The sequence below is a fragment of the Miniopterus schreibersii genome, assembly GCF_964146895.1.
Source record: "Miniopterus schreibersii genome assembly, chromosome: 2".
NCBI lineage: Eukaryota > Metazoa > Chordata > Mammalia > Chiroptera > Miniopteridae > Miniopterus > Miniopterus schreibersii.
The window spans coordinates 83,356,504-83,378,596 of NC_138102.1; the positions used below are offsets into that span (position 1 = coordinate 83,356,504).

At 35.3% G+C, this 22,093-nt stretch overlaps 1 protein-coding gene across 6 annotated transcripts in view; it reads left to right on the top strand.

Annotated features, from left to right (window-relative positions):
• Positions 1–22,093, top strand: part of PDS5B (PDS5 cohesin associated factor B) — a 169,630-nt gene that overhangs the window by 34,747 nt on the left and 112,790 nt on the right. For all 6 annotated transcript variants that reach the window (XM_081127300.1, XM_081127299.1, XM_081127295.1 and 3 more), the window contains exon 2: positions 21,857–21,983. In XM_081127300.1, coding sequence (XP_080983426.1) covers positions 21,876–21,983 — 108 coding nt within the window. In that variant the 5' untranslated portion in view covers positions 21,857–21,875. The remainder of the gene's footprint in view (positions 1–21,856; positions 21,984–22,093) is intronic.

Below are 22,093 nucleotides of genomic sequence, written 5' to 3' on the forward strand. Positions count from 1 at the left end.
GTGTTTCAGCCTTTTTTTTTTTTTTTAAACAGAGCCAAGAAATAACACCTAATAGTTCTGTTTCAGTTAGGTACGAATAGCTTAATAAGTATTTATGGTCTAAAAATTGCACATACATTGAAAGAAAAAAAAACCACTTATTTTTTATTCTTAAATAACAGCAGTTACAGCCCTGGCCTGTGTGGTTCAGTTGGTTGGAGCATCGTCCTGTGCACCAAGGGGTGGCAGGTTCAATACCTGTGTGTGCAGGGAGCAGCTGATCAGTGTTTCATTCTCTCTCTCTCTCTCTCTCTCTCTCTTTTTCTCTCTCTCTCCATCCTTCTCTTTCTCTCTACCCCCTCCACTCTCTAAATATCAATAAAAACAACAACAGAAAAAGAAAAACCAGTTACTTAGTAATGGGATATGTTTGCTTGTTGGTCATATACAAGATCTCAATTAGAAGCAAAGTAGACACTGCCACCCTCATTTTCTACTTCACTTTGATTTTCGTGCAGTACTTTTTTTTTTAATCACATCAGCGCCACCAAACTCAGTTTCTTAATGATACAGTGCCTTCAGAAAGAATATAGAATGTTGAAATGGAAGTATGTTGAGATAATAGTTCAACTGATGTCTGACAGATATTGAAGATTGCTGTGTTTTTCTCCATAATTAAAAATATCCCACAATGCCTGTGAGTTTGCCATGGTGTTCGGGGTGTTCCGAGATGTCTTGGTGCACAGTTTAGTAACTTCAGGTATAGTGCTTTACAGTTTACATAGCAATTAATCAAATGATTACTATATACATTTTGTAGAACAGAAAATGGAGCCGTCTTTGTAGGATAAAATTACAGGTGTTTGTACAAAGCTGATCTGCTGAGCTGTCTATTTGCATCTCAGAAGACAGTCTATAATTTAAAGTGTATTTCTGATTGGTATTTTTGCAGTGAGTTCATTTTTTGAGTTTTTACCCTTTTAGTGGAAGAAACTTTGTTTGCCAGGGAATTGAAAAGAAGTATATTCTTTCAAAATGAAAGATAGTGAAACCATTTTAATATTGACATTCTGCTGCTAGTTTGTTTTCCTGGGAAAATGTAGAAAAAGAGGTCAGAAATTAATTTTTGTTTGGGTAATTGCATTCATTAATGCATCTGTGAAGAACAGATCATTTTAACTTATATTGTAGGAGAGCTGAATAGTAATAATTGCAAACTGCAAATATATGATATAATAAGATTATAAAGTTTTAGACCTGGATGATGAGTAGTAGATGGGATGAGGATGGAGATGAGGATTAGGACATCTAGTTGAATTCATCTGTACTTTTTAGGATCTTGTAGTGGGAGGTGGAGGGAGGGCAGGAGGGAGGAAGGGAGGAAGGAAGGAAAAAGAAAAAGAGGAATGGAGAGAGATATTGTGATTTTATTCTTTTTAAAGGTAGAGATTCCTTTGACAGTTCAGAATATTTGCACTCTTGGCTCTTGACACAGTATATAACCTTGAGTATCCATTGCATAGTCTTCATTTAAAACTTCAATTTTAGGGGAAAAATGTTAATGAAGAAAAGCTTTTAAAAGATAGTCAATACACAATACCTATAGATTATTGGTTTGTTTTCTTTAAGGATTGTTTTTTAAAAACACTTTATTACACATACTTGTGAAATAGCATTTTTCAAGTTCAAAGTATGTCTAAGTCTGTTTTTACATACTTAGAGTAGAAATTTTGAAATTTGTATATACCATTAATTTAGCTTTGTACATATTTTTAAAATTTTTTTCCATCTCCCCAGGGGTATTTTTATTTTTAGAGTAGTTGTGGTGCTTTTGTTGTAAAAGCGTTATCAGCATAACTACATGTGTACACACATTCACACTTGAGAGTAATGCTTTTCTCACTTCTCAGTATTAGTATAGATCAGCAATTTTCAACTGGTGTGCTGCATGAATTTTTAAAACATGCAATACCTATTTAGTCAGGGGCGTTGACCTCTTCCCTTAGATTGTCAGAGCAGCAAAACATGTATTTTTTTGGTGTGCTGCAGAATTTTAGTATTTAGTTTATGTGTGCCATAAGATAGGTTGAAAGTTGCTGTTGTAGATGATCTGATACAATTTGTTCTTTGTAATGACTGCGTAATACTCCATGGTAAAGATATACCACACTTCATTTAGCTCTATCCTTGTTGATATAGTAGGTGTTTTTCATGTTTTTTTCACTATAAACAGTGCTGAAAAAATATTCTTGTACATTTTATGTTGATGATTTTATTCCTATGAGATAGAGTTGGAAAGGAGGGGTATAGCTGGGTGGAAGGGAATGTGTCATTAACATTTAATAGATAATGATACATTTTAGAAAAGCTGTTATTTACATTTTCTAACAATATGTGACTTATCAGTGGTTTTCAGAATTGTTCCCTGGGAGCTTTCTTAACAAGTGGAATTAAGGGGCATTGGGGTACCCATTACCCAATTCAGGCAGAGCAGATCTCTTTTAATCTATTCAGTATGTTAGACATTGTTAAAAGATTTTGTTTAGAAGAATGAGTTTCATGATTAAAATAAGTTTGAAGAATCATGGCTCTGTGTACTTAGATTTTTCTTCTAGATCAAACAAGACTTTGAGATCACTGACTTTTTGAGCCTTGTGTTGTTGGCTCCCCATTCCTGTAGAATTGTTACTGAATCATACTTTACTTACTTTGAATTGTGCTTTGGCTCGCACTGAGGGATAAAAAGAAATAACTAGAACTCATTTCTGTGCTTATTCTAGGTATGTTGCCAGAGTTATCCTTTATATCACTCACTGACCTAGTAAGGATTCACTGAGGACTCCAGTGTCAGAAAAAGGTTCACTTCCCTTGAGGAGCTCTTATAATTGTTGGACAGTGTTAATCTTATAGTTGATATTTCTGTTTGTTTTATTTATTTTAGGCTTTTTGAAGATAATTGGTTAGTGATTTATTAGCTACGTCCCTTAATTATAGTGCTCTATAATTTGCTTTTGAAATGAGTAAAACCAAGAAATAAGGTATGCTCCTGTGGCTGTTTCCAGTAATATAACCACTTAAGCAAGCTGTGGTGTAGTTTGAATTCTGTCATTCAGAAGCTTTTCTGATCCTGAGCAAGTCACTGAAATTCTCTTGACCTCATTTTTTTCATTTGTTAAATACAGTGTGTCCCCCAAAAATGTATACACACTTTAACAGCTGGTAGCTCAGTTGATGTTTCTTTCTTTTCAGATTTAACCGATTGGAATTGATAGTTATTCAAAGTGTGTATACATTTTTTTTGGAATACTCTGTAGGAGTAGTAATAAAATAGGAGTTGATGATTTCTCCCAAAAAATATTTTCCTAAATTCAGTGACTGGTTTTATAAGCTTTTAATGGGCTTCTTGATGAAAGCAAAAAACAAAACAAAACAAAAAGAAGAAGAAGAAACCAAAATGCAACCTATTGAAAGTGAATGTGTGGAGGCTAAGACAAATGTTGCTCAAATTTGGAGCATTCATATGTTGTTAATCCTCTTAAAAATATTGATGAACTGTACTATAACTCTTTTGTTTTTTATTTTTAAGTCCTGAACCTTTCAGGTAATATGTTTATTATAAGCACTGAACCTTCTCCCAGGAAAAATGTACATTTTCATATACATGCAAACTTTATGTACATCTTTTAGATGCCTAGATTATTCATAGACCTCTTAAAGTCTATTTATGGGTTTCCTACATGGAACTTCAATTTAAGAATTGATTTGGAGTAGTGGTTGTCAGTTTGGGGTGATTTTTGCTCTGCAGTGATATTTGGCAACATGTGGAGACATTTTAACTTCCCTTGTGCTTCTTTGATGATAGTTAGGTAGTAGATAGTTCAAGGTTGTAGTCTCTGGGCCTTTCTCTATCTTGAATATCCTCCCCACAGGCGATTATGTAGTTTATTCTCTTATTCTTTTTCAGGTAGTTTGTTTCTGTCAGAGAGTTTGTTTCTGTCTTTGCAATGTAAAACAGGTTCCTCCCCCACTTACCCTTTATTTTCTTAACATTTCACAATACCTATAATACACATACACATATATATTTGTTTTCTGTTTTCCTGAGACTTTAATATAAGCAAGAATCTTTGTCATTGTTTATTGTATCCCCAGTGAGTAGAACAGTGCTGGGGTATAGATGCTCAGATATTTCTTTCTTTTTTAAACATTTTTTTTGTTTGTTTTTTAGAGAGAGAGGAAGGGAGAGGGAGAGAGAGATAGAAACATCGATGTAAACATTGATTGGCTGCCTCCTGTACACCCCTTGCTAGGGATTGAGTCCAAAACCTGGGCATGTGCCCTCACCCAGAATCGAACTGGGACCTCCTAGTGCATAGATTGATCTGAGCCACACCAGCTGGGCCAAATATTTCCCTTTTGAAAGAATGCTTGGCATGAATCTATATTGTGGCAAGTGTGTGTTTGTTTTGGCAAAGCCCTATGTTTAAGAGAGCAAATTTACAGATGGTAAGGCTGGCAACGTTTTGTGAAAATCAAGAGTTCTTACCTGAGTCCCTACTCGGGTGCAACAAGAGTATATATGAGAGCTATGCCAGATTTAAAAAAAAAAAAAAGTTCATTGGCTACTCTAGGATATGAATCAAGGACCTGAAGTTGTATTTTGTACTGTTTTCTAAATCTTGTTTGAGCATGGGAATTACCTGAGACATTACTTAAAAATGAGTAAGCTGATGCCACTCCACTTAATCAAAATTTCTAGAGGAGAGACCAGGACATCTTTAATAAAAACAAATAAATAGAAAAAAGGTAGTCTTCAACAGATGCTATTGGAACAATTGGAATTCCACCTGCAAAATAGTGAAGTTGGATCCCTATCTCAAACCAATATAAAAATGAGGTCAAAGTGGATCAGTGACCTAAAGAACTAAAACCATAAACTCTTAGAAGGAAACATTTCATGACCTTGAATTTGGAAATAGATTTTTTAACTATGATACCTGCAGCATGAACAATCAAAGAAAAATAAAAGGATAAATTTGGCATTGTTAAAAATTAAATGTTTAGTGCATTGAAGGACATTATTAAGAAAGTGTGAAGGTAACCTATAGCATGGAAGAAAATATTTGCCGATCAGATATCTGATAAGGACTTAGTATCCAGAATATAAAGAACTCCTGCAACTCAACAACAAAAGGACAACCTAATTTAAAAATGGGCAAAGGACTTGAATAGACATTCCTCCAAAGAATCCATAAAACCTTAAGTAAATACCAAAAATAATTGGAAACAGGTTCTTGAAGAGATATTTGTACACTCATGCACATAGTGTAACAGTGGGGGATTATAACCCAACCCACCATTCTTTTAACATTGTTTCTGTAAATGCTGACTCTGACTAATATGCAGCTTGTAGATAAACAGCATGTTTGTATAAGAATCCTAGGAACTAACTTAAGAAGATGCAGATTCCGACCTTCAGTCATCTCAGTTCCTGGAGATTTGCTGATTTTCAACCGTAAAACCAGGATGACGAAGTCCAGGATGATGCTCACCAGACCATCACTTGACCAGTTTCAAGATCCTTATTGGAATGGACTCTGCTGGCCTGCATGTAGAGAACTTTTTTAACCCACTCCCCTTGATATCTTACCTCTGTTTTCCCTCTCCCTCATAAAAACCTCTGCCTGCACTGAGATGTGGAGAAGGGCTTTGCAAACAAAAGTCCCCTCCATCTTCTCAGGTGTCCGGCACTTGCATAAACCACTTTCCTTTTTCACAAGCATCTGTCTCATGAGTTTGGCTTTCGTGAAGGCAGGCAGCTGAACCTCGATTTCGGTTAAAATAGCAGTATTATTCTCAAATGGAAACAGTCCATCAGTAGATGAATGAATAAACAAAATGTGGTATATACATACAACGGAATATTATTCAGTCATTAAAAAAGAATGAAAAAAATTTCGGGATGGAAAGAAATTTTCCATGGAAATGGAAAAAAGGCTGGGGTAGCAATATTCATATCTGACAAAATAGACTTCGAAATGAAGACCATAATGGGAGACAAGAAAGGTCATTACTTAATACTAAAGGGATCAATCCAACAAGAGGATATAACCCTGATAAACATATATGCACCCAATATAGTTGCACCTAAATTTATAAAAAAGACTTCTAGAGAACTCTAAGGAAGAGCTCGATGGCAATACAGTCATACTAGGGGACTTTAACACCCCACTGACTTCAATGGATAGGTCTTCCAGGCAAAAAATCAACAAGGAAACAGTGAGCCTAAATGACACTCCAGATAAGATGGGTTCAGTTAACATTTACTGAACATTCCACCCCAGAGTTGCAGAATACACATTCTTCTCAAGTGCAAACGGGACATTCTCAAAGATAGACCACATGTTAGGACACAAAACAAGTCTCTACAAGTTCAAGATTAAAATCATCAAGCATCATCTCGGACCACAATGGCATGAAATTAGAAATCAACCATAATAAAAACACTAAAAAAAATTCTAACACATGGAGGCTAAATAGCATGTTTTTAAACAATGAATTGGTTACCAAAGAGATCAAGAAAGAATTAAAAAGCTTCCTGGAAACAAATTAAGGTGAACATACAACAACTCCAAATCTATGGGATACAATGAAAGCATTCCTGAGAGGGAAGTTCATAGCACTACAAGCCCAGCTCAAAAAACAAGAAAAACTTCTAAGACTTTCTAACCTTACAATTTAAAATATTAGAAAGAGAGTAACAAGAAAAGCTCAGTGTAAGTAGAAGGAAGGAAATAATAAAGATCAGAGTAGAAATAAGTGACATAGAGACTAAAAAAATACAAAAGATCAATGAAACCAAGAGCTGGTTCTTTGAAAAGATAAACAAGATTGATGAACCTTTAGCCAGACTTGTCAAGAAACAAAGAAAGAGGACCCAAACAAACAGAATCAGAAATGAAAGAGGTGAAATAACAATTGACCCAACAGAACTACAAAGGATTGTAAGAAAATACTATGAACAACTATATGCCACCCAGTGGGACAACCGGGATGAAATGGACAAATTCCTAGAAAAATACAACCTTCCGAAACTTAATCAGGAAGAGTCAGAAAACCTGGATACGTCAATAACTGCTGATGAAGCTGAAGGAGTAATCAACGGGCTCCCAGCACACATAAGCCCTGCCTCAGAAGGCTTCACAGGGGGTTTTACCAAACATTCAAAGAAGAATTAATACCCACCCTCCTCAAACTATTTAAAAAAATCCAACAGGAGGGGAAACTTTCAGGCTCTTTTTACGAGCTCAGTATTAGCCTAATTCCAAAACCAGATAAAGACACTACAAAGAAAGAGAATTACAGGCTAGTATCCCAGATGAACATAGATGCTAAAATCCTCAGTGAAATATTAGCAAATCAGATCCAGCAATATATTAAAAAGATCATACACCATGACCAAATAGGATTTATTCCGGGGATGCAAGGCTGGTACAATATTTGCAAATCAATAAACGTCATACATCTCATAAACAAATTGAAAGACAAAAATCACATGATCATATCAATAGATGCAGAAAAAGCACTCGATAAACTCCAACACCCATTTTTGATAAAAACTCTCAGCAAAGTGGGAATAGAGGGATCATACCTCCACATAATAAAGGCCATATATTACAAACCTACAGCCAGCATCATACTTAATGGGCAAAATCTAAAAGCATTTCCCTTAAGATCAGGAACAAGACAGGGGTGTCCAGTTTCACCACTCTTATTCAACATGGTACTGGAAGTCCTAGCCACAGTGATCAGACAAGAAGAAAACATAAAAAGCATCCAAGTTGGAAAGGAGGAAATAAAAGTCATTATTTGCAGATGACATGATATTGTACATAGAAAATCATGAGACTCCACCCAAAAACTACTAGATTTAATAAATGAAATCAGCAAGGTAGCAGGATACAAAATTAACACCCAGAAATCGATGGCATTTTTATACACCAATAACGAACTCTCAGAAAGAGAAACTAAAAAGCCCCATTTACTATTGCAACTAAAAAAGTAAGATACCTAAGAATAAACTTAACCAAAGATGTAAAAGACCTGTACTTGGAATACTGCAAGACACTGACTAAAGATATAGAGGAAGAGAAAAACAAATGAAAATATACTGTGTTCATTGATTGGGAGAATTAGCATCAGTAGAATGTCCATACTACCCAAAGCAATCTATAAATTCAATGCAATCCCCATTAAAATACCAAGAGAATATTTTACAGATCTAGAACACTTTTAAAATTTATGTAGAACCAAAAAACACCCCAAATAGCCACAGTTATCTTGAGAGAAAAGAACAAAGTTGGAGGGATCACAATACCAGATATCAAGTTATACTACAAAGCCATTATAAGCAAAACAGCTTGGTACTGGCACAAGAACAGACATATAGATCTGTAGAGTGGAACAGAGAACCCACAAATTGACCCAAGCCATTACACTCAATATTTGACAAAGGAGGCAAGAACATACAATGGAGTAAAGACAGTCTCTTCAATAAATGGTGTTGGGAAAATTGGGCAGGTACATGCAAAAAAATGAAACTAGACCATCAACTTACATCATACGTAAAAGTCCACTCAAAGTGGATAAAAGACTTAAATGTAAGAGGTGAAACCATAAAAAACCTGGAGAAAAACATGGGCAGCAAAATCTCAGACATCTCTCGTAATAGTATGTTTGCTGATAATACCTCCTAGGGCAAGAGAAATAAAGGAGAAAATAAACAAATGGACTGCATCAAAATAAAAAGCTTCTGCACAGGAAAAACCATCAACAAAATGAAAAGGGAGCCCACTGTATGGGAGAATATGGGGTGTGTCATTTGCCAGTGACACATCTGATCATGGGTTGGTATCCAAAGTATATAAGGATCTCTTTCAACTTAACAAAAGGAAGACAAAGAATCCAATTAAAAAAAGGGCAAAGGACCTAAATAGACATTTCTCCAAAGAGGACATACAGATGGTTAATAGACATATGAAAAGATGCTCAACATCGCTAATCAGCAGAGAGATACAAATTAAAACCACAATGAGGTATCACTTCACACCTGTCAGAATGGCTACCATCAGCAAATCAACAAACAACAAATGCTGGCGAGGGTATTGAGTAAAGGGAACCCTAGTACACTGGTGGTGGGAATGCAGACTGGTGCTGCCACTATGGAAAACAGTATGGAGTTTCCTCAAAAAATTAAAAATTGACCTGCCGCTTTACCCAGTGATCCCACTTCTAGGAATATAGCCTATGAAACCCAAAACACCAATCACAAAGAACTTATGCTCCCCTATGTTCATAGCAGTGCAATTTACAATAGCTAAGATCTGGAAACAGACCAAGTGCCCATCAGTAGATGAATGGATAAAAAAGCTGTGGTACATTTACACCAGAGAATACTACGCAGTTGTGAAAAAGAAGGATCTTTTACTCTTTGGATCAGCATGGAGGGAACTAGACAGTATTATGCTACGTGAAATAAGCCAGTCAGAGAAAGACAAGTACCATATGATCTCACTTATATGTGGAATGTAATAAACAAAATAAACAGATGAACAAAAGGGATCCAGAGACATAGAAGCATGAAACAGAGTAAGGGATCTTAGAGGGAAGGTGGGGGTGGGGGAGTGGGTGGAGAGAGATTAATCAAATAACTTACATGTTTATTAGCATACCCATGGATACAGACATTGTTCTGAGGAAGTCCTGAGGATGGGGTTGTTATGGGTTAGAGGGGATCACTGGGAGGTAAAAAGGGAGCACCTATAATATTTTCAACAATAAAGATGAAACTTTATAAATAAATGAGAAAAAAGACCCTAATAAAAATAATATCAATAGCAGTGACAGGAAAAAAAGAAAAAGAAATTCTAAACAAAACAAACTCATAGATACAGAGATCAAACTGACAGTTGCTACATGGCAGGGAGGTTAGGAACTGGTTGAAAGATGTGAACCGATTAAGAAGTATAGATTGGCAGTTACAAAATAGTCACGGAGATGTAAAGTACAGCATAAGGAATATAGTCAATAATGTAAACTGTATGGTGTCAGGTGAGTACTAGACATATCTGCGGGATTACTTCATAAGTTACGTATGTGTCTAACTACTCCTATGCTGTACACCTGAAACTAATACTGAATGTTAACTGTAATAGAAAAATTTAAAAAATTTATAAACTTACCAAAAAGAAAATAGGCTATCACCAGACACTGAATTTGCTGACACCAATGTCTTGGGCTTTTAGCCTTCAGAACTGTGAGAAATAAATGTTTGTTGTTTATAAGCCAAAAAATTTAAAGAAAGAATGAAGCTCTGATATATGATACAACATGGGTGGATCTTGAAACATTATGCCAAGTGAATAAGCCATACACAAAGGGAGAAATATTGTGTGATTACACTTGTATGAGATATAGTAATTCCTCACTTAACATCATCCCTAGGTTCTTGGAACTGTGACAAAACAACATAAGAAAACCAGTAGTTTCCATGGCATCTCATCAGTGTTATACTGAAACAATGTTGAATGAAGCAACATTATTAAAGCACTTGGTGTACTTCGAATAGGCTGATTCAGAGATAGAAAGTAGATTAGAGGTTATCAGAAGCTGGGGAAAGGAGAGGATGAGTTTGTCATTGCTAATGTTTCAGAGTTTCTGTTTGGGGTGATGAATACGTTTGGGAAATACAGATGTTTGCACAACATTGTGAATTGAATTAATGCCACTGAATTGTACACTTAAAGATGGCTAAAATGGCAAATTTTGTTATATATATTTTACCAGTGTAAAACATACTATATCAAAAACTATTGAATTGTATATTGTACATTTTAAATAGTGAATTGCATAGTATGTTCTCTTCCAGTACTTCAGAGCTTCCTGTTACTACTACTGTGAGCCCCTTCAGCCCCTCATGTATTCTTGCAGTCTTATGTTTTAGTCAGTATGTCTTTGCATTTGGAAATTCTAAAATACAAATCTCATTGCTCTTCATGTCCTTTAGAGAACAAAGAAAAACAGAGGATAACTGCCCTATTATGGGAAAAACCAAACTCCTTATCCAGGGATATGGAACCTTAGATTAACAGGTCTCAATTTTTTAATATCATTTTCACAAACATATGCACATGTGTTCACACATATGCACATTCTAGTTAAAGCATGCCGTTAACATAATTCTGCTATAGTATATGTTTCTGTAACTTAAATTAGCTCTTGTGATTATTAAGTAGAGAAATAATATTGATGCAGAACTATCAGTGGTAATAAATGTCTTTTTTTCTGGCACACTAATATTTTGAAACATTCAAAGGCAATCTTCCAAAGATAACATTCTAACTGTGTGAAGATACTGAGAAAATAGCTGAAACAACTAAATGCAAGTCAAAACCATAATGAAATATCACATCACACCTGTTAGAATGGCTATTATCAAAAAGACAAGAAATAACAAGACTTGGCAAGAATATGGAGAAAGGAAACCCTGGTGCATTGGTGGGATTGTAAATTGGTGCAACCTCTATGGAAAACAGTATAGCTGTTCCTCAAAAAATTAGAAATAGAACTACATGATCCAGCAATTCTGCTTCTGGGTATTTATCTGAAGGAAATGAAAACAAATTGAAAGAGATACCTGTACCCTCATGTTCAATATCACGATATCCAAGACATGGAAACACAACCTAAGTGTGCATCAATGGATTACTGATAAAGAAAATGTGGGGTGTGATTTTCAACCATAAAAAAAGGTGGCAGCCCTACCATTTGCGACAACATGGATGGACATTGAGGGTATATGTGGAATTTTAAAAAAACAAAACAAAAAACTCCCCAGAAGTCTGAACTCAGATACAAGGAACAGATTGGTGATTGCCATATTTGACGGGGTGGGTGAAAGGGCAAAAGGTACAAACTTTCAGTTAAAAAATAAATAAGTCATGGGATTTAATGTATAGCCTGTATATTATAGAGTAACTATTGTTATTAATACTGTATTGTTTATTTAAAAGTTGCTAAGAGAGTAGCTCTTAAAAGTATCCCTTCACAAGAAAATTTTTAACTATGTATGGTGATGGATGTTAACCCCAATATATACATAAGTTGAATCATTTCATATACATGAAACTAATATGTCAATTATACCTCAAAATTTTTTTAAAATCTTGAAACATGGGGTCATATGTTACGTTTGAAGTTCTATTGGATCTGGATATTTGATAAAAATTGTTTAGATTTATTGTTCTATGAAGGAAAATATGTCCTGTAAGTGATCCATAGATGGCAGTGCAAAAAAATAATAAGAAAAACAAGTTGAAAATTCTGATGCAGAATTGCTTTTGTGTATTACAAGCAGAAGATTTAATAGCTTGAAGAAACCGTAATCTTTCTATATGAAGATGCCTGGTACATATCTGTGAGGTTATTTTCCTCATTTAACAAAAATTTGAATGTCACTGGATTAAATTTCTAATTTTGTTATAATTTTTCCTATAAGAAATACCTTCAAGCACCTATCTTTAAGGGGGAAGCCTGGCTCCCAAGATTTAGGGTTGAAAATTTTGATTATGATGCCGGGAACAAATGCAAATGTAGACTGACTATGCCAGTATTTTATTAGGATTGTTGTTTTGCAAATGTTTTGTTCTGTCCATTATTTTGAAATTGTGATTTTGCAGAATGTGAGGTTTTCTAGAAACACACATACATTATAACAGACACTTGTAACTTTTTTCTTCATATCTAACGTATCTTTGTGCTTTTTTTGTTCATTGTTCATTCCTCCCAGAATCCTCACGTAGCCACCTTGTTGTGTTACATAGCTTAGTTTAAATTCCAACTCTCTGATGTGCAGCTTAAAACTTGCTCTTCCATCTTTGACAGAATGAATGGGCCCCTCTTTTGTGTTTCCTTTAAAACACTTATGTGTATAAGTCAATGATTTTGAGTAAATTTAATGTGCAACCATTGTCCTCCAAAGATTGCTCTTTTCTATTCATAGTCACTCTTTTCTCACTTCTCAGCCCCACACGGTGACTAATCTATTTTCTGTTTCTATTAATTTGCATTTTCAGATGTTTCATGTGAATGTAATTATACAATATGTAGTCTTTTGTGTCTGGCTTCTTTTAATTGGATATCTTTGAGGTTCATCCATGTTTTATCATATATCAGTACATTGTTTATTTCTGATTAGTATTTTGTTGTATGGATAAAACAGATTTTGTTAATAGATATTTGGATTGTTTACACTTTTTGGTTTTTATGAATTACACTTTTTGGCTATTAGAATACATTGCTACTCAACTTTCCATGTAAAATTCTCATGTGTACTTTTTTCAAGTACACATGTTTGGGCCTGAGTATTAGGGCATTCAAGTGTGCTCCAAAGATTGGGAACCATTAAGTTGAAGGGATAGGCTTGGGAATCACATTGTTTCCACTTTAGTTGCTGGTTAACTTCAGCATAATTAATCTAATTCTGTTTCTTCCTTTATAAAAGGGGCAATAATTATATGATTTATCTCATTATTAAGAATATTTGTTGCCTTGGCCAGTGTGGCTCAGTTGGTTGAGTGTTATCCTGTGCACCAAAAGATTGCTGGTTCTATCCTGGTCAGAGCATATACCTGGGTTGCTGTCTTGACTCCCGGCATGAGGCAGCCAATCAATGACGCTCTCTAAAAATCAATAAAAATATTTTTTAAAAAAGAAGAATATTTGTTGATGGCCTGGCTCATGTGGCTCAGTTGGTTGAGTGTCCTCCCATGCAGTGAAAGTTCACTGGTTCGAGTCCCACCAGTCAGGGCACATACTTAAGTTACAGGTTCAGTCCCCAGTTGGGATTTATATAGGAGGCAACCTGTCGATGTTTCTCTCTCCCCCCCTTTCCCTTCCTCTCTCTAAAATCAGAAAAACTTTTTTTTTTTTTTTTTTAACGGAATACTTGTTGAGCTCTTGCTTTTTGTCCATCCTTGTATTAGGCATTAGGTAAACTAAATAGGATTCTTGTTCTTATACAGTTTACATTTTAGAAAGGGGAACTGACATCAGAGGATAAATATTTACAATTATGATAAGTTCTTTGAAGGAAAACTACAGGGGTGGTTTGATAGCATGTAATAGGGACTTAATTTAGCTTGGGTGATTTGAGAACGTGAGAAATTTATAATAGGAGCCTTGAAAAGTCAGTGTTAGCCAGGCATGAGAAGAGTGACAGAGAGGAGGAAAAAGTTTTTGAAGCAGAAAGAATAGCACACACTGAGACATGGGATCTTGGCTTGGTGCCTTTAAGAATAGAGGTGACTGGAGTGTAGTGAGAAAGTGGTCAGATTAGTATATTTAGAACTTATTCTAAGTGCAGTGGAAACCTATCTAACAATTTTAACGAAGGCAGTGATATAAAGAGATTATTATATTAGAATTAATCTGGTTGCTATATGAAGAATGAATTGGAAGGTGACTTAGATTAGGTTGTGGTGAAGTGACGACCAAATGAACGTGGATTTCATTTATGTTTTGCAGGTTACATTTGCTTTTAAATGTTGAAAGAATTGTTAATGGTCACTCCCAGTTTTCTGGGAGGAACAAGCTGGAGTACGTTAAGGGTACCACATACAGAGAGAATATTGAAAAAGGAGGTTTGTTTGTTTGATAGGGAAGAAGTTGGGAGAAAGTATATTGTTTCATTTTGGGTATGTATGTTCAAGATGCCTTTGAGAATACCCAAGTGGAAATGTTAAGTAGACAATAGTATCTTTGGACTGCAGTTCAAAAGAGAGCTGTTGGCGGGATATGTATTTATTATTTTTAAGCTTCTGGAGCATATTTATTTATTTATTTATTTATTTATTTTTTAATATATCTTTATTGATTTCAGAGAGAGGGAAGGAGAGAGAGAGAGATAGAAACATCAATGATGAGAAAGTCATTGATCGAGCCCGCAACCCAGGCATGTGCCCTGACCGGGAATCGAACCCTGATCGCCTGGATCCTAGGTTGATGCCACGCCCAGCCGGACCTCTGGAGCATCTTTAAGAAAGCTTAGGGCAAAAGCCTTGGAAGAAAAAACATACAAATTAAAAAGTGAATAAAGGGGCCAAAAATGAACTCACACAGAGGAGGGAAGCAAACAAAGGACACAGGTGTGATCAGTAGGGAAGGAGAAAAATCGGGAAAAGGTAAAGTGTAATAGATAGAGAAAGACTGTTTCAAAGAGGAGGCTGCAGTCAACTGTGTGTCACACTGCTGAGATCACTAAAATAAGGATTGGAAAAGTGTCTATTTGATTTGGCAACATGGACATGATTGACTTTTAAAAGGTTATCTTTTACTGCATAAGCCCCAAAACTTAATGGCTTACAGCAACTACCATTTATTTAGCTCCCAATTCTGCAGGTTGGCAATTTGAGTTTGGCTTAGCTGGGCAGTTCTGCTATCTAGGTCACTCTTAGCTGATCTCACTCATGCATCTATAGGTAAACATATATGGTTACCGGGTTGTTTGCTTGGGGCTGGCTTGTTCATGATGATTTTGCCTGGGATTACTGAGATCTCTCTCCGTATTATCTCTCATTTTCTAGTGGGATAACTTCTGGGTTTGTGCACATTAGGAGCAGAGTTCCAAGAGCATCAAGTCAGTAAACCCAAAGGCACAAGCACTTACTAAACTTGCCAATATCCCATAGGCCAAAGCCAGTTGTAAGAACGTGTCAAATTCAAGGGCTGGAAACACTCTCTTACCTCTTGATGGGAGGAGCAACAAAGTCACTCTGCAAGGGTTAGATACAGGGAAGGGAAAATCTGTTGTCTGTTTTGAAGTCTGCCGCAATGATTATGGCAAAAGCATTATTGTTAGTGATGGGGCTGGGGTGTTAGAAACAAGATTAGATTGGTATGGAAAGTGAATGGGAACTGAAGATGTGAAGGCAGAAAGTATAGTTTAGATTTTGAGAAGCGTGGCTGTGAAGGTAATTTGAGAGAGAAGATAGGAGCGGGGGTAGGGGTGCCGGGGGTATTTGTAGTCTAAGCAGGTGTGTTGTATTTTCTTTTCCTACCTGTCTGAATGTCTGTCTTCTACTCAAGAACAGAATATTATTGAATATTGAGAGAAAGGATTTAGTAGAAACTGAGGAAACAGGAGATAACTAGTGAAGCGAAAGTCTCTGAGAAACCTGTAGAGGATAGGATTTTATGCACCTGTGAAGGGATTAGGTTTTGATGTGGTGGGAGAATAACATAATTTATTTTGTCTTTTTTCTTTTAGAAAATATTCCCATTAGCTTTTCTCCCATGTGCCTGGACCAGCCCTATCCTTGATCTCCTTTCCAGCTCTATCTTTCTGATAACAGGAAGAAAGCAGGGAATGGGTTCAAACATAGCAGGTGGGCAGTAGTAGATTTGTGGTGGTATACTGGGAAGGTTCCTGATTGACAGCTTCTATTTTCTCACTGAGGTAGAGGCAGTCTGAGAATGTGGGTTTGTGCAAGAATGTGTGCTGAGGTTTGATGTGAATAAGGAAGTACATAATTTTATCCCCCTACTGAATGGACATTGAGCTGACTGCTTACTATAGAAATGCCAACCATTCAATAAATGAGAGCTGCTATCATTATTAATATAAAAAGTATTACCATAAAAGGATTCCATGTAACATTTTCTGTGTTGTTAGTTGAGATGTTCTAGGGCCTAGGGTCCATTTTCTGTTTGATAGTTTAACTCTGCTTCATTCTAGAATATTGATTTTCCTTCAAAAGAATGTAGACAAGAAAGTAAAACCATGTTTATAAATAAACATTACCAAAAATATGAACAGAATGGGTGAGCTTTCTAAAAGGACTTCTTTTTTTTTTTTTTTTTAAACATATCTTTATTGATTTCAGAGAGAGGAAAGGAGGGGGAGAGGGAGGGATAGAAACATCAATGATGAGAGAGTCATTGCTCGGCTTCCTAGCCCGAAACCTGGTCATGTGCCCTGACCGGTAATCGAACCCTGATCTCCAGGGTCCTAGGTCGATGCTCAACCGCTGAGCCTCACCCAGCCGGGCTAAAAGGACTTCTTTAATCATTTACTTTGTTTTACCAGAACACATAGGAATAACTGGGATAACTTAAATACACTTAATTTGAATTAATAAAGATTAATTCAAGCTGAATGGTGAGTTAGTGATGACATTGTATGTAGTAAGAAAAGTAGCTTTTTGTTTGAGTAGTTGGGAAATATGTAAAGTGGCCTTAAAGTTATATCTTTCGGAGAGAATCACATAATTTATTTTTATTTATTTATTTTTTCCTTAGAAAATACTCCTATTAGCTTTTTAGTTGTCCCAGGCCCTGAATAAGCATAACTTCTTATTCTGTGTAATGACTATGTGGTGGGAGGGTTGTCTTTTTGGAGGGCACCATCTGCTGGTTATAAGAGGTACTGGTTGTGGGAAGAATGCCTTTTGCAGTTAACTAGACTTTACAAAATCTTGTTTTCCTTCTAATTAAACCTCAAACCCGGAGTAGAGTTCCAGGATGGAAAACAGCTTTTAATAAATATGGCCAAGTTGGGATTCTAGTAGTGGTTTGATTTGATTTCTGTGACTCTGAACTTCTTGTCACATACTAGATTTTAAAGAAAAATCATCATTAAAATTACAGATCTCTGTCTTTATTTCTTCCCAGATCAGTTAAAAAATATGATCATTATTATTGCTATTGCCCTTGCTCTTTAATCCAGCCAATGCTTTGTTCTTTTCTGTTCATTGAAAGGACCTTAAGTATTACTGCTGTTTCTTGTTTAGTATCTAATGATAGCTTGATTTTTCTTCTTCTTAAGGCTATTAGTATGATTTTTTTAAATCAATGTGTTCCTTTTAATTAATGACCATTGTGTTGGAACTTATTCAAACTTTGTATAAGCTCTTTAGTATTAGAATGTTTCCTTATGTTTTACTTACTGTTCATGTGGACATAAAATTGTAAATATTTATAATATGCATACAGTAAATTGTTAAAATTAACTGCTTTCTGGAAGTATTTGTTTCAAATTACCCTTTGAAAGCAGAGATAGTCTAGATTATTATGGTTTTACTATAAATTGGTGGTAAATTAAAAATTTACATTTTTAAAATGGAGAAAAATTAATTGGCATGCTATTCTATAGTATATACAGTATATAAAATGGGTTCTGACACAGGTCAGTTTTATATAGATTCTTTTTTTTAAAATTGTTCTTATTAATCTTTACCAGAGGATATGCTTATTAATTTTAGAGAGGGAGGGAGGGAAGGAGGAAGAGAGACAGAGCGAGAAACATTTATCCACTGCCTCCCATATGCACCCTGATTGGGGATTGAACCTGCAGCCTAGGTATTTGACCCTGACCAGTAATTGAACCTGTAAGCTTTTCGTGTATGGGACAAAGTTCCATCCAACTGAGCCACACTGTTAAGGCCAAATAGATTATTTCTAAAGTACAGTTATTCTCATCTTCATTGTATCTGCCCTACCTTACATGTGAATAATTGAAATTCCACAATGATGAAAAGAATTAGTTCAAATAATTTCTTTGACACTATTTTCACCTCAGAGGAACGGCTATATATCAATATCTTTTTTACATTGATTTCCAGTAACAATTGAAGATCCTGTTTCTTTCTTCTACTCTTTTTTAACTTGCATTGTTCTGTTTCTTCTTCCCTCTCTCCATTCCACTTTTTTTTCTCTTACCTTGTAATTTAGTGTTCATTCTTTTTCTTTTCTGGACTCATTTTTCTTAAAGCTCACCTTTCCCAAGTTCCAGAGAGTACTTGCTGAGGTCATTTTGTATGTTTAAGCGATATGTATTTCTGAAGTAATTAGCACTGTGTACCATCCTTCCATCTTCAAACATTTTTTTGTTTGGTTTTTAAAAACACTTTATTCTTATTTTTCTACCTTTCTTGACTCTCTTCTGTTTATCTTTCTGATTTCCCCCCACTCCCATATCAATATAGATATTTCCTCAAGGTTCACTCTACAAATTTTCTTTATTGATCTTGTAAACCCACAAAGTTTTCCTAGAACTTTAGAACTGCATCTCCAGTTGCCTCCTAGACCAAACATAATTTTTTCCAAGATTTGATCCCTCTCTGACTTTTCCCTATTTCTATTTTAATGAGGGCAGAGATTTTGGTTTTGCTTATTACTGCATTCCTAATGCCTAGCATAGTATATTGCACCAAGTAAATTCTCAATAAATATTTAAGTAATTGACTTGCTAGGAACAAGAGCTTTGAATCTTGTAATCATCATCTGTAATCATCTCTTTTATAATCATTCATAAGCCTTTGAATCACTTTTCTTGTTTTCCAGTCATTGCGTACAGTCTGCTACTCATTTCTTCTTACCTGGGATTCAGTAGCAGTTTCCTAACTGGTTTTACTGTATTAGACTTCTCTTCTGTCTAGTCTGTACTGCCTGTTTTAGCCACCATTTCTTAGTATAGTTCTGGTCATTCATTTAGCAGATATTTTTTGCTTATCTACTTTGTGCTAGGGTTTGTAATAGATGCTAGCATAAAATGATACACTATCCTTATCTTAAAGAGCTTACAGTGTAGTAGCAAGAAGAGATATAGAAATAAAAAATTAAATATGATGAAAGCTAATGATATGTCAAACTTTGCCTAGCTCTGCCTGGAGAGGTCAGGGAAAGTTTAAACGTAACAGACTTAAGACTATAAGGTACTAAGCTACATAGAGTTTGCTTAGTAGACAAGGGCCAGTAAGTACGTCTTACTCTGTGTGAGAAAACAGCCTGTGTGTATTCACAGAGGTATTTCAAATCTCTGCTTACAGTATCATTGCTTTTTAAAACTGAAGTGCAAACTGAGTAATCTGCTCCTTTGTTGGTTCCTTTCTTTTCCTTAGCTGCTTTTTTTCACCTTCTTCTTCAGTCATTCTTCTCCAAGATTTATTCAGATTGTTTTCTCTGTCCTTTTTACCCTTTCACCTCCATTCATTTAGAGAAGTGGGCTTTCTTTCAGTCATATTTTCCCAAGCTCATGGTGTATTTTTTCTTCCTTTTACTTTGAACATCATGTATTTATATCTTTATTGTTTTATATAAGCTTTCTATATTGAAATTTTAAAATCTCAGTCTTTTAACCTGATCATGTATATCATACTGTGCTAAGCAATGTTCTTTGTGCTATATATATTAATTTATTATACCTTTCAATTTTTGTTTGGCTAATTTGTTTTTATTTCACCATATTCTTGAAAATTATTTTCCCTGAATATAAACTTGAACTTTGCAATCATACTCTTTTCCCCCATTGAGGATGACATTTTGTTGTCTTTTGGCTTAGATTGTTGCAGTTGAAAAATGACTCATTAGTTAAAATTAAATACTCTTCATGTCAAGATAATGTCTGCTTTAAGGCTTTGTTTGTTTTCTGGAATTATTATTACTAATACTTTGAATTTAATTGTGGATTGGTATTTTATGATATTCTCCTCCGATGGGGCCTCTGCCTCATTTTTTCTTCTATGTCCATGAATCATGTTAAACTTTTCTTTTTTTTTCTATTTTCTATTTTTATGTTTCTCTTTTCTATATTTTTGGATAATTTCTTCTGACTTCTCTTCCAGCTCACTAATTTTAATTTTCTAATCTGCTAATAAACTTATCCATTGAGTTTTAAATTTCAGTTCTTTATTTTTCCATTTTTAGAAGTTCTACTTTTTTGTTCAAATCTTTTGGTTTACTTTTTATAATTTTTATTCCTTGTAAATATTTTAGAATTGTCTTTTATGTCTTTAAAATTATAAATATAGTAGTTTTGTAATCTGTTTGATAATTATAATATCTGAAGTCTTTGTGGTACTCTTCTTGAGATCTGATATTTCTGCTGGTTCTTGCTCATAGTGCCTTGTTTCCTTAGGTACTTAGTTATTTTTGACTTGATAATGCTTACTGTCCTAGAAACATCATAGTGGGGATTCTTTAAGGCATAGAATGAATATGCACTCCTCTAGGCAGGACTTGGAATTATTGATATTAAGTGCTTGGGGATATAACTAGTCAGGGGGTCAACTTAGTTCATGCGTTGAGGTTCTCTGGACTACTTAGGTAATGTGAACCTCAGTAAATGTGCAGACCCATGGCCAACACTAATTAGCTGTGAACCTCAGTAAATGTGCAGACCCATGGCCAACACTAATTAGCTATTGCTCCCTTTTATCAGTTTTTTGCTCTGCTTAGTACCAAGGCAGCCTTCTCTGCTGTTCCCTGTGGGTGGTGATGGGGGCATGGGCACATTTTGACCTGTGGTTTATTCTCTTTTTTTTGCTGGTGTTATCTTTGGGGGGTTAGGGTAGTATCCCACATTAATGTCAGGAGGGTCTGTTACTTGACATTCTACCTCAACAGATTTAGATTTTCCTTCTCTCCTTCCCCATAAGAACACCAAAACTGAACTCTAGATTTTTCAGGGTTGGCAGGGTTGCCAAAGGGCATAAGTGAATATAATGTAATGCTCCAGTGCTCCATTTACTTCCCTGGGTTTCTATATTCTCTTAGATTCTGAACTGAGAAATTTATGGTGCTTAAAAAATATGCTTAGTTTGCACCTTTTTTGTCATTTATAGTTTTTGTAGTTGGAGGGTTAGTGCAAATAAACTAGCTCGCCACTAATGAAAATGAAAATAAAATTTAAAATTTGGGAAATGTTCAATAAAATTCTTTTCATTAATTAGATAAGTGAATTGCTGTAAATTATGGGATGTTACTTTTCATGTTTATTATGAATGTTTTTTTTGGTTTGCATCTAATCGCTTTATTGTTTTAGGGGTAAAAATATTCCCATCATGGCCCATTCAAAGACGAGGACCAATGATGGAAAAATTACTTATCCTCCTGGTGTCAAAGAAATCTCAGATAAAATATCTAAAGAGGAAATGGTGAGACGGTTAAAGGTGAGTAAAACTGGGTTATGTTTTTTTGGATATCTCTTTAAGGGTGTGGGGCTTGTATAGTGTTGTGTCTTGTTAGGATAACTTGAAAAAGCAAATCAAAGCAGGGAATG